Below are 15,472 nucleotides of genomic sequence, written 5' to 3'. Positions count from 1 at the left end.
ACTCCACATTGCTTCCAAGGCAGGCAACATCTGTACAGGCATTGATTTGAAGGGTTTTTATTTTATATTTAATATGCTTTTCTATTATGCATCACTGGAAGCCATTATTTTTTATTTTGGAGGGGGTCAGTCAAAGTTGCATTCTGAGATTCAAATGTAACTTTCAATTTACTGGTCCACTGTTATTATTTTATATGTGTTAAAGATGAAACTAACCTCAAGAACATGGAGCTATGTTTCCCTATTTGTAGAGAAAATCCAATGAACAAAATCAGGTTTACTTATACTGTTAATCATTTATCTGTTGCTCATTTTTTGTGTTTTAATTCTTCCTAGTGCCTAGAGCCCTGCAAAGAATCTTGGGACTTAAAGAAGAATCAGTGCCAAAGTTTCTGTGAGGTATGTCAGAGCATGCGTTGTTGAGACCTTCCAGTGAGCAATCTGAAATGTTAAGGGGAGAAAGCTCAGACAGGACCTCCATGTTCTACAGTTTAGCTGAAGCCTTATTTGAAAAAGAAGAGAAAGTTCTGGAGGTTTTTACGTTCTTTTCTGCTTTTGTAACCAGTGTGAAAAAAAAATTCACATGACCTTTACTTTTCCACCTCTTCTCTACTCCAGGACATGCCTCCTATCTACTCTGCTGACTTCTGTAGCTCTCACCAATGAATCAGTCAACCAGTCGTATTTAATAATAATAATAATAATAATGTTGGTATTTGTTAAGCGCTTATTATGTGCAGAGCACTGTTCTAAGCACTGGGGTAGATATAGGGTCATCACGTTGTCCAACGTGAGGCTCACAGTTTTAATCCCCATTTTACAGATGAGGTAAATAGGCACAGAGAAGTTAAGCGACTTGCCCAAGTCACAGCAGACAAGTGGCAGAGCCAAGATTAGAACACAGGTCCTGACTCCCGAGCCCGGCCTCTATCCACTAGACCATATTGCTTCTCTAAGACACCTCTCTTTCCAAAACATGAAAACGGCAGTAAATCTTGTCAGTTTGTTTGCCACTCTCATTCATTCATTCAGTCGTATTTATTGAATGCATATTATGTGCAGAGCACTTGGGAGAGTACAATACAGCAGTAAAGAGAGACAACTCCTATGCACAACAGCTCCCACTGTCACAGTTTGTTTGGGGGCAAGGAAGATCTTTAAGCCTAAAGACCTCTGATTTGATCTGTTCTCCTTATTCTCCACCCTGGAAATGAAATGTCTCGGATTTCCCGGCCAGAAGACAGTAAACACTTACATATTTATTATTCTATTTATTTTACTAATGATGTGTATATATCTATAATTCTATATATCTATTTGTATGCAGTTGATGCCTACTTGTTTTGTTTTGTTGCCTGTCTCCCCCTTTTACGCTGTGAGCCCGTTGTTGGCTAGGGTTTGTCTGTATCTGTTGCCGAACTGTACTTTCCAAGTACTTAGTTCAGTTATTGAGCACACAGTAAGTGCTCAATAAATACGATTGAATGAATTGAATGAATCTTCAATAAAAATTGTTCTGACTTAGGAACATTAATCCACTGGTGTTGGGTGGTGGGTGGTGGAGTGTTGTGTGTATTTAAATTGTACAATTTTTATTTCAAGAGGAAATGTTTGAAAATATCTAGCTTTGTCAGGCTTTGTTAGCATTCCTCCTTGATTAGTAATTTGGAGTTGCAGCTAAATTTAGAACTTCAAAAAACCCCTAATAAAGAGCTGCACATTTAGCAGCTAACTGAAAAATGAGCTGTGAAATAGGGCGGAGAGGGAAGTCTTGAGGACAGATTATGCCTTGAGGGGCTATAAAGTTTTTAAATTAACTAGCTGCGAATTTGTCATGTTTCAGTATGCAAACCAGGCTTTGTTGCTTCTTTCACTCACTAAGAACCCATTCATTGTAGATTTTATTTTCGCTAGATCAGTTGTTATTTCCAAATGTCAATTCCGGCTCCAGTGGAGTATTATTGATTCCTTTTGAAGCAGCATTTAGAGATGGGAAGCAGTTTATCGATTGAGAACCCTAATCTGCTGCTGTTGATATTCTGCTTGTAATGTGGCTTTCCTCTTTAACATTAAGATCCATGTTTGGCATTGTTTTATTTGGTTTCTGAAAACACTAAAATAATAAAGAAACAAATACTGTTTGACTCATTTTTCCCACAGGAATGTAGCGGTGAATACTCACAAAGCACTGCCTACAGAATAATGTTCAGTGCCATTTTGAATCTAAAACATTTCCTGTCCTTCAGTCGACCAAGCAGCCGTGGCTGCTCATACCACACACAAAAAAAATAGGACAAACCAAAGCAGTAATCAGAACAACTAACTGCTTCCCTTATGTACTGATGTAAATATTCTTATACTTCAGTATTCTTATTGAGTGCTTACTATGTGCAGAACATTATGCGAAGGGCTTGGCAGAGTATAGTCCAACAGAATTAGCAATCAGTTATATCTATTGAGGGCCTATTATGTGCCGAATACTGTACTGAGCTTTTTGGAAAGTAAAATGGAACAACATAACGGAATTGGTAGACATATTCCCTGCCCACAGTGAACTCACAGTCTAGAAGGAGAGACAGACGCTAGTGTCAGTAGGTTAAGGATATGTACTTAATAATAATGTTGGTATTTGTAGATACAGGGTAATCAGGTTGTCTCATGTGAGGCTCACAGTTAATCCCCATTTTACAGATGAAGTAACTGAGGCACAGAGACATTAAGTCACTTGCCCACAGTCAGCTGACAAGTGGCATAGCTGGGATCCGAACCCATGACCTCTGACTCCCAAGCCTGGGCTCTTTCCACTGAGCCACACTGCTTCTCTACTTGAGTGGTGTGGGGCTGGGAGGGTGACTAGAGAAGCAGTGAGGCTTAGTGGAAAGAGCGGCTTGGGAGTCAGAAGATTGGGTTCTAATCCCGCTGCCGCCCTTGTTTGCTGTGTGACCCTGGGCATGTCACTTAACTTCTCTGTGCCTCAGTTACCTCATCTGTAAAATGGGGATTAAAAGTGTGAGCACTGTGTGGGACGACCTGATTACCCTGTATCTGCCCCAGTGCTTAGAACAGTGCTTGGCACGTAGTAAGCTCTTAACAGGTACCATCATTATTAAAGGGAGCAAATCAGAGTGACATGGGAAAAGACGAAATGAGGGCTTAGGGAAGGCCTCTTGGAGATGTCCCACTACAGGCTTACAGTCAAGAGGGGGAGAAAGTCATTAATATGAATTAAGTAATTTATAATACATAATTTAAAGATATGTGTGAAAGGGCTGTGGGGTTGAGGGGGTGGGAGCCAATATCCAATGCTCAGGGATCACAGATGTAGAGACTATGCAGGAGGGAGAGCGAGCTGGGGAAAAAGGACTTCATTTGGGAAAACCTCATGGAAATGATCATTTGAGGCTTGCAGCATCTTTACCCTAGGCCATCGTTCCAGGTTGAATTTAACACACCCTTGTAAGCATTTACTAAGTTTAATCCATGCCGAATAACCTTAGGAATCAACTTGGAGTTTGTATCAGATTTCAGGAGTCTTGTGATTTTATTGTAAGGATGCCTGTGAAAAGAATAATTTTCCTATCATGAGTCAAGAACTGCAGGTCTAGTCTCATTAGTTTTCTGGAATGACTATATGCAAAGTATTTTGGGTAGCTTGCCATGAAATTGAAAGAAAAGTCATGTAATCCAGAAGGACTCGTTACCCTGCCTTGTTCCTATTTGCGAATGTTTGTCATCTGACTCCTAGCAACCTGGAAGTCAATTGGCAGGTGGAAGTCAAAAAAAAAAAATAGCCGGCAGGTACAAGCTTGAGAGAGCTCCACAAAGGATGGACATCTCCCTTTAGGGAACTCGGCTATTGATAATTTACAAGGTTTCCTTTTGAAAGGAAAAAAAAAAACTGGAAACATCAGAACTTCAAGAACTGCAAGAATCGAAAATGTGCACGTTTCTTTCAGAGGTTTGGGAAAATCAAACTGAATGATTATTTTGATAACTGAAGATACTGTATTTTCTCCCTCCTCCAGCCTCTCTTTCCCAAGAAGAACTATGAATGCCTCACTAGCTGTGAGTTCCTCAAGTACATTCTGTCAGTGAAGCAGGGAGATTGTCCAGCACCTGAGAAGGCCAGCGGCTTTGCAGCTGCCTGTTTGGAAAGTTGTGAGGCTGACAGCGAATGCTCCGGAGTGAAGAAATGTTGCTCCAATGGCTGTGGACATACATGCCAAGTGCCAAAAAACCTATACAAAGGTAGGGATTTACAAGAGAACTTTGAGAGCTCGGTGTTTACACCCACCAGGCTATTTAATGCCGATCAACCAATGCTTCCCAGGGCAGAGGAGGGGGAAAATATGGTGTTTGTGGAAGGAAGATGCAGGAATAATAATAACAATAATAAGGGTACTTGCTAAACCCTTACTACAGGTCGTGGGTTTTAATCCCCTTTCCGCCACCTGTCAGCTGTGTGACTTTGGTCCTTTCATTCATTCATTCAATAGTATTTATTGAGCGCTTACTATGTGCAGAGCACTGTACTAAGCGCTTGGGATGAACAAGTCGGCAACAGATAGAGACAGTCCCTGCCGTTTGACGGGCTTACAGTCTAATCGGGGGAGACGGACAGACAAGAACAACGGCAATAAATAGAGTCGAGGGGAAGAACATCTCGTAAAAACAATGGCAACTAAATAGAATCAAGGAGATGTACATTTCATTAACAAAATAAATAGGGTAATGAAGATATATACAGTTGAGCAGACGAGTACAGTGCTGAGGGGATGAGAAGGGAGAAGGGGAGGAGCAGAGGGAAATGGGGGGAAAGGGGGTTAAGCTGCGGAGAGGTGAAGGGGGGGCGGTGGAGGGAGTAGAGGGAGAAGGGGAGCTCAGTCTGGGAAGGCCTCTTGGAGGAGGTGAGTTTTAAGTAGGGTTACGAAGAGGGGAAGAGAATCTGTTTGGCGGAGGTGAGGAGGGAGGGCGTTCCAGGACCGCGGGAGGACGTGGCCCGGGGGTCGACGGCGGGATAGGCGAGACCGAGGGACGGCGAGGAGGTGGGCGGCAGAGGAGCGGAGCGTGCGGGGTGGGCGGTAGAAAGAGAGAAGGGAGGAGAGGTAGGAAGGGGCAAGGTGATGTAGAGCCTTGAAGCCTAGAGTGAGGAGCTTTTGTTTGGAGCGGAGGTTGATAGGCAACCACTGGAGGTGTTTAAGAAGGGGAGTGACATGCCTAGATCGTTTCTGCAGGAAGATGAGCCAGGCAGCGGAGTGAAGAATAGACCGGAGCGGGGCGAGAGAGGAGGAAGGGAGGTCAGAGAGAAGGCTGACACAGTAGTCTAGCCGGGATGAAACGAGAGCCTGTAGCAGTAAGATAGCCCTTTGGGTGAAGAGGAAAGAGCGGATCTTGGCAATATTGTAAAGGTGGAACCGGCAGGTCTAGGTAACGGATAGGATGTGTGGGGTGAACGAGAGAGACGAGTCAAGGATGACACCGAGATCGCGGGCCCGAGAGACGGGAAGGATGGTCGTGCCATCCACGGTGATAGGGAGGTCTGGGAGAGGACCGGGTTTGGGAGGGAAGATGAGGAGCTCAGTCTCGCTCACGTTGAGTTTTAGGTGGCGGGCCGACATCCAGGTGGAGACATCCCGGAGGCAGGAGAAGATGCGAGCCTGAAGGGAGGGGGAGAGGACAGGGGCGGAGATGTAGATCTGCGTGTCATCTGCGTAGAGATGGTAGTCAAATCCGTGAGAGCGAATGAGTTCACCGAGGGAGTGAGTGTAAATGGAGACCAGAAGAGGGCCAAGAACTGACCCTTGAGGAACTCCAACAGTTAAAGGATGGGAGGGGGAGGAGGCGCCAGCGCAGGAGACTGAGAATGACCGAGAATGACCGGCCAGAGAGATAAGAGGAGAACCAGGATAAGAGGAGAACCAGGTGAGGACAGAGTCCGTGAAGCCAAGGTGAGATAAGGTGTGGAGGAGGAGGGGATGGTCGACAGTGTCAAAGGCAGCAGAGAAGTCAAGGAGGATCAGAATGGAGTAGGAGCCATTGGATTTGGCAAGAAGGAGGTCACGGGTGACCTTAGAGAGAGCAGTCTCGCTAGAGTGGAGGGGACGGAAGCCAGATCGGAGGTGGTCCGGGAGAGAATGGGAGTTAAGGAATTCTAAGCAGCGATTGTAGACGACTCGTTCTAGGATTTTGGAAAGGAAGGGTAGTAGGGAGATAGGGCGATAACTGGAGGGGGAAGTGGGGTCAAGAGCGGGTTTTTTTAGGATGGGGGAGACGTGGGCGTGTTTGAAGGCAGAGGGGAAGGAGCCATTGGAGATTGAGTGGTTAAAAATAGAAGTTAAGGAAGGAAGGAGGGCAGGGGTGATGGTTTTAATAAGGTGAGAGGGAATGGGGTCCGAGGCGCAGGTGGAGGGGGTGGCACTTGCGAGGAGGGAGGAGATCTCCTCTGAGGATACTGCAGGGAAGGATGGAAAAGTAGAGGAGAGGGTTGGTGGGGAGGAGGGGAGAGGCAGAGGGGTGACTTTGGGGAGCTCAGACCTGATTGTGTTGATTTTCGTGAGGAAATAGGTGGCCAGATCATCAGGGGTGAGAGATGGGGGAGGGGGAGGAACAGGAACAGGTAAGTCCTGTCACTTAACTTCTCCCTGCTTCAGTTACCTCATCTGTAATATGGGGATTAAGACTGTGAGCCCCAGCTGGGACAACCTGATTACCTTGTATCTACCCTAGTGCTTAGAACAGTGCTTAGCACATAGTAAACGCTTAAATGCCATCATTATTATTACAGTAATGTGATTTTTTTTTTTTTAAGAATTACTATTTGTCAAGCCCTGGGGTAGGGACAAATAGAATCAGGTTTGAACATAACCCCTGCCTGATATGGTCACAGTCTAAGTAAGAAAAAGAAGAGGTATTCTTTTCCCCTTTTTACTGATGAGGAAACTGAGGCATGAGACAGTTAAATGACTTTTCCAGAGTCACCCAGTGGTTCATTGGCAGAACTGGGCTTTGGACCCTTGTCTCCTAACTCTCAGTCCTGTGTTCTTTTCACCCAAACCAGGCTGCCTCCCGTGATGAATTCAGCTTTTTTTAAAAAGGTATTTGTTAACCATTTACTCTGTGCCAAGCTCTGTTCTAAGCACTGGGGTAGATAAAAAATAATCAGGTCGGACACAGTCCATGTCGCACACAGGACTCACAGTCTTAATCCCTATTTTGCAGTGAGGGAACCGAGGCATAGAGAAGGTAAGCGACTTGCCCAAATTGACACAGCAGACAAGTGGGGGCGAGGTTAGAACCCAGATCCTTCTGACTCCCAGGCCCGAGCTGGGTCTGGAAGAAAGTTGGTAATTAACTCTAGTCTTGTTTAATTTGACCCCAGATAAGAGCCATCATTTAGCAGTTGAAAAGAAGTGGAAATGCTTGAAGGAAAGTCTGTCACTTCATCAGAAGATATCTCTCTAAGTAAATAGATAGTACCTCACTGAATTGTTGATTAAAAAAAAGTGTACATAAGTAGTAGATAAGGCTCTGAAATGTAGCTTTTTATGGCTCAGAAAGGAAACCCTAGAAAAGTATCAGACTAATCAACATATCCCTAAAGTATTTTAATATTGAAATAATTCAAGAAAGCATTTTTCATTGTATTGAGTTTTAAAATTTTGTTAGATTCTTGGAAATTTGGAGAGAAATTTCCCTTGATCACTAACAGTTAGCTATTATGAAATGACTTTTATCCTCAAATCATCTTATGGGTTGGATTAAATACATTTTTAATTGCATGAAGTTGGACATCTCTGCAACCTACCCTAAAGTTGTGTGAAATTAGAAAATCTCTTAAATCCACCAATAGATTTTGCATTTCCTTGTCCTTATGATTCCCATGTAAATGGGATCACTTTTGTTTGCTGTCAATGTCTCCTAGATAAAAGGACATAGAGAAGCAGCACAGCCAGAGCAACAGTGTGGTCTAGAACACGGGCCTGGGAGTCAGAGGGCTTGGGTTCTAAGCTTGACCTTACCTCTTGTCTGCTGTGTGGCTGTGTGTGCTGTGTTGGCTAAATCACTTAACTTCTCCGTGCCTTAGTTCCCTCAGCTGTAAAATGGGAATTCCGACTTCAAACCCATGTGGGGAATGTCATGGATGTATTAAAATTTTGCCATAGCGCATTAAACTAATTTAGTCAACACAAAATATTGCTAATAGAGTTCTGTAGACAGACCGCGAAACCCTTGTTGTGCCTGATCTGTTTACCTTGTCTTTACCTCAGCAGTTAGCACATAGAAAGCATTTAATAGTTACCGTACGATCCCCTAACCTGAATTTACTATGATCCATCCTAAATATCTTTGAACCCAGTACAAAGATATGTATCATCTGGGTTCATATGGAAATAATTAAAAGGGGAAGAATAATCTGACCTTTTTTTTTTGGTGGTTGTTGATAATGACGTGAAATGAGCCTCTGTATTTTGTGCGGGTTTTACTAATTAATCCTGTAGTAAAAGCCTTAAAGTACATTAGATATTATTTGAGATGAGGTGTTTTGTACAAACCCCCTCTATAGAGCATTTTAATTTGTGGTGCTAGAGTTTACTTCTAGAAAAATCATTTGAAAAATCAGAATCACTTTTACTTATAACTATCAACAAATGACTCACCAGACTTGTTTGGTAAGGTGATCCTAAAAATTGATGGGTCCAGGAGGTTCTAGTTGTAAATTATCAGAAAGATGAAGTTTTGGAAGTTGAATTACTTCTTTCAGGAACTAAAGTACTGTTTACACACCTACCAGAAATTTATTTTTACGTCTTTTTCCCCAGCTCGATAGTAATCTCCTTGAAGGCACAGATCATATCAACTATTGCTACTGTACTCTCCTAAACACTCACTACAGTGCTCTGCTCACAATACTCTCAAAAAATGCTACTGACTGCTTGAAAAGTGCCTAGGGAATCTTTCCCTTCTTTTCTTCTAATCTCCCTTCTTTCCCTTCCCCTTCCCTCCTTACTCTACTTTCCCTTGTCCTACCCTTCCTTGCTTTCCTTTCCATCTTCTTTTCTTTTCTCCCTTTCTTCCTCCTTTTTTCCTTTCTTCTCTCCCTCCCTTCTCACTCTCCTTCAGCCATGCTGCCCTCTTCTTTCTCTCCCAACTCCCTTTTCTTTTTCTTCTTTTCCCATCTCCTACACATTCAAAGACAATTCTTGGTCTTGTGTCCAAAGCTGTCCCTTTTTACTTTTTGTCCAACTCTTTCCAATAGTGCCCCTTGCTGCGATCTTTTTGAAATATGTACTGTTCTCTAATCTTTAAGCCCCCAATATTTAGTAAGCTATGCTAGGTATCATGCTGAATGATGTCTTACTAAATGGTTGAGGATGCTATCATGTCTGTTTTCATTGAGGTCTCAAAGCTATTGTGCCCTGTCACCACAGATTCTATCAGTCCTCCCTGCCAGCCATCTTGCAGTGTGTTTCCCTGGGCATTAAGGACCTGGTTGGGAGAGTGGGAATGCAAACCTCAGTGCAAACCTTCACCTCTGTTGCAAAATAAGCACATATCCTGCTGGCAGTGGGACGTACATTTCATCTCTTAACCAGAATTGCTTGAGCAGTGTTCTTGTGAAGGGCAAGAAGGATGCAAAAAAGACCAAGGATCAAAGGATGCCGAAAGGGTCTCTTGGAGACATTTTCACTCACAGATGCAGTCTTACCTTTGACAGTAGAAGAAAAGCTGACAGATAAGTGTCAGTATGAGAAAATGCAAAGAAATATACCTGGAGGGAAAAAAAAATCCTAAATAAAGCCTGAGGATAAAAGCTTCTGAGCTATCAGTCATGATTCAGGATACATATCTGACTGTTGCAGATGATTGGTCTACTGTATTTTGGCCCTCCAAACGATCCTCAGAACATGGGGCATATTCAGGAAGGTTAGAGAAAGCAAAACAAAATCACAGTTAGTCTGATTCTCTTCTTAGTTTGATGTAATAAAATAATCCATTTTGGTCAGCAATCTATATATGAGGTAATCTTCATGGACACAAGTAGTTTTTGAAGTCAGTCATCCTCAAAGCACTGAATCTGTCAGTGCAGAGGTAAAGAAAAAATACCAGTCACCCATGTTACCAGTACTTTTTAGAAGATCATCTCTCTTAGGGAGTCTATACTCGATACCCATGAAGAGTCACCTTTAAATTCATCCTTTTTTAAGAAACAGAAACAGGGCTTGATCACCCTTTTGACATGCCGGTGTCCTTCGATCCAATAAGATTTTGGAATTCTTCACCAGAGCATTGTGGATTTCAGACTAATTTGTTTGAGAATAATGAGAAAACTGGCCATTCCCATAGTAAAAAACACATTGAAAAGCAATCGAACATACACATCGGGCTCTGAAGTTGATGATGTTAGTAGGGTAAGAATAGTCCATATTCTGCACTTGCTCTGTGTCGGAATCGTTGGGTTGTTGGAATCCATCTGTATGCAATTATGTACACCAGAGAGGTTGAGTTACTTCCAATCAAGTGAATCCAAGTGACCCTAATGCAAAGCAGATGGAAGGTTTCTTAACATGCAAATTGTCGGATTATTGTACATCATAATTAAAGGGAGATTTTTTTAAATGAAGAAATTTGAACTGATGGAGCCCCTGATCCTCATTATGTTAGATTAGAGGTGTTGTCCGTTGAATGATTTCCAGGATTAAAACCTGTTAGGAAGAACATTTGGAAGCTGGAATACTCTTTCGATGAGTTTAGATTTCCACAACCGCTACAGTATTTTATCTTTTATTTACTCTAGGAGATTATATGATCTTGGTACTATTGTTAGAAGTCTCTTCATACATTAGCAGAAGTCCAAAGAACTGTGTTTGTTATAAAGAAGACAAGATCAAAAACTGTATTGTGAATCCTTCTTAATTTTCAAATTTGGTGGCTTTTATGGTTCAGGGCATTTAATTGGATACTGATACTGAGAGAAATACATAAGAGATGTCAGAAGCCAAATCGTTACAAAGACACAGTAGTAGAAAAGGGGTTAGAATGTACTAAGTGGAATGAAATATGATTTTTGAAATAGGCGTGCCTATACATTGAGACTTTATTCCATTTGGAAGATGCTAATTGTCTCTTGTTAGGCATAATTTAGGTCGTCTCCACAGATCTTACTATTTGCTTTTTGTCACCATTTCATTTGAATTTAAAGCAGATCTGGAAGGTCAGAGCTCTCATTTTTCATATTGTTATATCCCTTTCCATTGACAAGTGGAATCTGTATTTTCAATATCAGGAGTAACTCTGTTGTGTGTGGAGTACCTACAAGGTTGTTTTTTTTAAAATTGCATTTGTTAAGAATTTACTACATGCTAGGCACTGTACTTAACACTGGGGTAGATACCAAATCATCATGACCCATGTAGGACTCAGTCTCAATCCCCATTGTACAGATGAAGTAACTGAGGCTCAGAGAAGCTAAGTGAGTTGCTCAAGAGCACAGCAGATAAGTCACTGACCTGGGATTAGAACCCAGGTCCTTCTGATTCCCAAGCCCGGGTCCTATCTATTAGGCCGCTCTGCTTCTCTATTGTTATATATTATTATATTGTTATATTCCTTTTCATAGACAAGCAGAATCAATAATATCAGTATCAGTAGAAACCCCATTGTGTGTGAAGCATCTGCAAGGTGCTTGGAACATGTAAAAGAAATATAAAATGTGATTCTGCCATGGAAGAATTTATAATTGAATGGAAGGGCGTTATTTCATTCGTAATGCACATCAGTATTTTTTGATAGAGCCAAATAAAGCATCAAAGCATCAATCCACCTAGTAGCCTAGGATGATGTAATAAAGCACCAACCTGGGAGTCTAATGACCTGGGTTCTAATCCAGGAGCCCCCAAGGCCCAGAAACCTGTGTTGCAAATGTTCCTTAGGTTTGAAACTTCTTCTTGTCAGCCGGATGCGTAGTTGCCTGTGGTAGAATCTGAAGGATGGAGACCCCCGCTAAGCTCTTGGAGAATAGGGAATATGTACCTCGCTACTTTGCCATTCCAAATACTTTCTGTTGTGCTTCTCCCTCAGTAGGTTCTCAACAAAGACTGTCGATGAGCCTCAATGACTTCATCTATTCAATAGCACCTCCTGCATCAGGATGAGGAAGAGAAAAATGCCCTTAAATTAAATTCTTAATTTGGAAAGGGAGAAAGAATAATTGGCAATTATTCATCATTGTGAGCATCAGTATTTATTGGGTGCTACCCGGGTACAGATTGTAAGATCTTCAGTCAATCAATTGTAAATATTGAGTGCTTACTGTGTGCAGAGCACTGTACTGAGTGCTTGGGAGAATGCAGTATAACAGAGTGGGTGGACACGTTCCCTGCCCACGAAGAGCTTACAGTCTAGAGGAGGAAGGGCTGGGATTGTGTCTGCTTTATTGTGCTCTCCCAAGTGCTTAATACGGTGCTCAGCCCCGAGAGGTGCAACCAGGGCACTTGTGGTTGGCTTATAAAGTTGTCCGGGCATCCTATCAACTCTACAAATCCCAAAGCCAAGGTTTGTTTGTTTTATAGTATTGGTTAAGTGCTTACTATGTGCCAGGCACTGTACTAATCTCCGCTCCACCATTTGTCTGCTCTATGACTTTGGGCAAATGACTTAACTTCCCAGTGCCTTCTCAGTTACCTCTTCTGTGAATTGAGGATTAAGACTGTAAGCCCTATGTGGGACTTGGTCTGTGTCCAACCTGATTATCTTGTATCTACCCCAGTGCTTAGTGTAGGGTGCCAGGCACATAGTAAACACTTAACAAATAGCAAAACAAAACAAAAAAAATACCAGTGGGGAAAAACAAAGTAAGAACAGATATCTGGCACACTAACTATGTAGAGTTGTATTCTGTATCCATAACCTTGGGGTGAATTAAAATAGTGTGAGCTTTTCTTTTCGAACAGGACTCTTTTCAATCCTTAAGGAAATCCAAACTGATGAAAATGATATATATCAAAACAAAGCATGATGACAGTGAAATGTCGTGAAGCTTTACAGGATCATGAAATTCACCCCCATGAAGGTGAATAAAATAATGATCACTGCAGCTGGTAAACCCAATTTACTTGCATATTTGTGGTGACTTTATTTAGTTTCTTTCTTTCACTCATGCATAGATCATATTATAGAAGACTGCACGCAAGTAAAGATTTGGCTCAAATCCACTCACCGATCTTTCTTTTTTTCCCCAACCCTGGTATAACTAACATGAAGTAATTAACTGTAAGCACAGCACCTTTGGTCCTGAAAGGTTATTCCCAATATTTCTATAGGATATGAAAAGAGAAATATGGGCTAGATCTGGGAATGTTCCCTTGGAATTAACCAGTGGTATTTATTGAGCACTTACTAGAATACTGTACAGAGCTCTTAGGAGAGTACCATACCGTGGAACTGTTACACACATTCCCAGCCTACAAGGAGCTCACAGTCTAGCCAGGGAGATAGGCATTAGTTTATGTTAATGTAATCTGAGAAATAATAGAAGCACAGACAAACCATTCCTGAAGAGCATTCATTTCTACAGGATGATCCTAAAGATACGAAGATCACATCCAGTCTTAGAAACAATGTGAAGAGCAGTGTAGCCGATTAGAAAGAGCACAGGATTGAAAGTCAAGAAGCCCGGATATTAATCCCAACTCTCTCACTTGTCTCCTCTGTGACCTTAGGCAAGTCACTTAACTTCTCTGAACATCAGTTTCCTCATCTGTATAATGGGGATTAATACCCATTCTCCTTTGCTGTCAGACTGTGTACCCCCATGTGGAACAGGGATTGGGTCCGTTCTGATTATCCTTTAGCACAGTGCTTGGCACATGGTAAGGCTCAAGCACCATTATTGTTAGGAGTAGTAGCAGTAGCAATAAAAGTAAGGTGAGCATGAAGCATCAGTCTTACCATTTCCTAAATTGAGTTTGAATGACTTTTTCTTTCAAATGGTATTTGTTAAGTGCCATGTACCAACCACTTTACCAGGCAATATAGTAGATAATGCAGTAGATATGAGATAATCCAGTTGGACACTGTGTTTTGAAATAAGATGGGTTGAATTTAACTTCACATACTTTAAATTTTTAAAAGCTGATCTCTAGCAATCCTATTCATTAGAGGAATTACAGCATGAATTGAGAGAAGGCAAATTTCTTCCTTTCCAATGTTCCATTTACCTCTCTGGATGCCAAGCTGACGTGCTTTCCTTTGTGGTCCATGTTTCAGGCGTTCCTCTGAAGCCCAGAAAAGAGTTACGATTCACAGAACTTCAGTCCGGACAGCTGGAGATTAAGTGGTCCTCGAAATTTAATATCTCCATTGAACCTGTGATCTACGTGGTTCAGAGAAGATGGAATTATGGAATCCATCCCAGTGAAGATGATGCTACGAGTTGGCAAACTGTGGCACAGGTCAGTCCTTTCAAGTGGGAAGGACAGTTTATTTTTTAGGATTGCCTAAGCGTTACAATCAAGCCTCCCTTCACATAAGGTATAACTAAAATCATATGTTCCTAATGATGTCACTTGGGCTCAGGAGCAGGAGCCTGCATCTTGTAGAACTATACAGACGAGATGAAAGGCTTGAATAATGACTTGGTGCATACACAAAAAAATGAATGGGAGAAGGTCTGTATGAGCCTCAAGCAGACAATGAGTTGGTTTCAGAACTAAATTTCTTTAAAGTTAAAGAGAAAAACGTCGTATCAGTTATTCCAGTTTTTTAAAAATCCTGTAATTTGAGTGGCATTATTCCACTCGGGCTGAAATTAGACTTTTATCACTTCTAAGGACCCAAATCGTGGAGATGTAAGATTCACATCCCAAAATGACTTCATAGGAAGCAGCCAGCGAGACATTAATCTTTGCTAAGTGGTTTCCTGGGTTCGGTCCCTTTCTTAGCATTCTGCTAGTTCACCTGGATGGCAGCTCTCCGGTCGTTTATCTTCAGGTTGCCTTCTCCTGCTCCTCTTGCTGGTTGAGGAGGAGAGGAAACTGCTTTTTCTCTGAAAGAGTTGTGAAAAAGCAAAGCATAAATTGTCCTGGTGGAGTTGATTCATGTTCTTTGATGACTGGATTGCATTCACACACAAATGTCTAGTGAGGGGTGAGGGAGAGAAGATTATTTTCACCACTCGTCTGATGGTTTTGCTCGAAAGGTAATGTTCGTATTCTCTGAAATTGACAGAGAAAAGTATTTTTAAGTGCATGAATTTTTTGAGCGCAAGGATTACCTTTGAAAATTAAAGGATAAACGTGGAAATAATTAAGGGTCTCAGCATTGATGAGAGAGGGAGTTGGTATAATAAAGTGGATTTCTGTAACTGAGAGGTTAAATGCTGATAATATAAAGCACTGTCTTGAATTCCCATTTTGACATCTAAAGCTCCTTTCAGTAGGTACACAATTGAATAGTCACAAACCAAAGATAAAAT

At 41.8% G+C, this 15,472-nt stretch overlaps 1 protein-coding gene across 1 annotated transcript in view; it reads left to right on the top strand.

Annotated features, from left to right (window-relative positions):
• The window catches only part of ANOS1 (anosmin 1), a 142,149-nt gene that overhangs the window by 79,739 nt on the left and 46,938 nt on the right, over window positions 1-15,472 (top strand). The window contains exons 3-5 of the mRNA XM_007670364.2: window positions 337-399; window positions 4,026-4,248; window positions 14,266-14,450. Of these exons, the coding sequence (XP_007668554.1) occupies window positions 337-399; window positions 4,026-4,248; window positions 14,266-14,450 (471 nt within the window). The remainder of the gene's footprint in view (window positions 1-336; window positions 400-4,025; window positions 4,249-14,265; window positions 14,451-15,472) is intronic.

This window comes from Ornithorhynchus anatinus, chromosome 15 (genome assembly GCF_004115215.2).
Source record: "Ornithorhynchus anatinus isolate Pmale09 chromosome 15, mOrnAna1.pri.v4, whole genome shotgun sequence".
Taxonomy (NCBI): domain Eukaryota; kingdom Metazoa; phylum Chordata; class Mammalia; order Monotremata; family Ornithorhynchidae; genus Ornithorhynchus; species Ornithorhynchus anatinus.
Note: the sequence above shows the minus strand (reverse complement) of the source record. Positions and strands in the feature narration are given on the sequence as shown.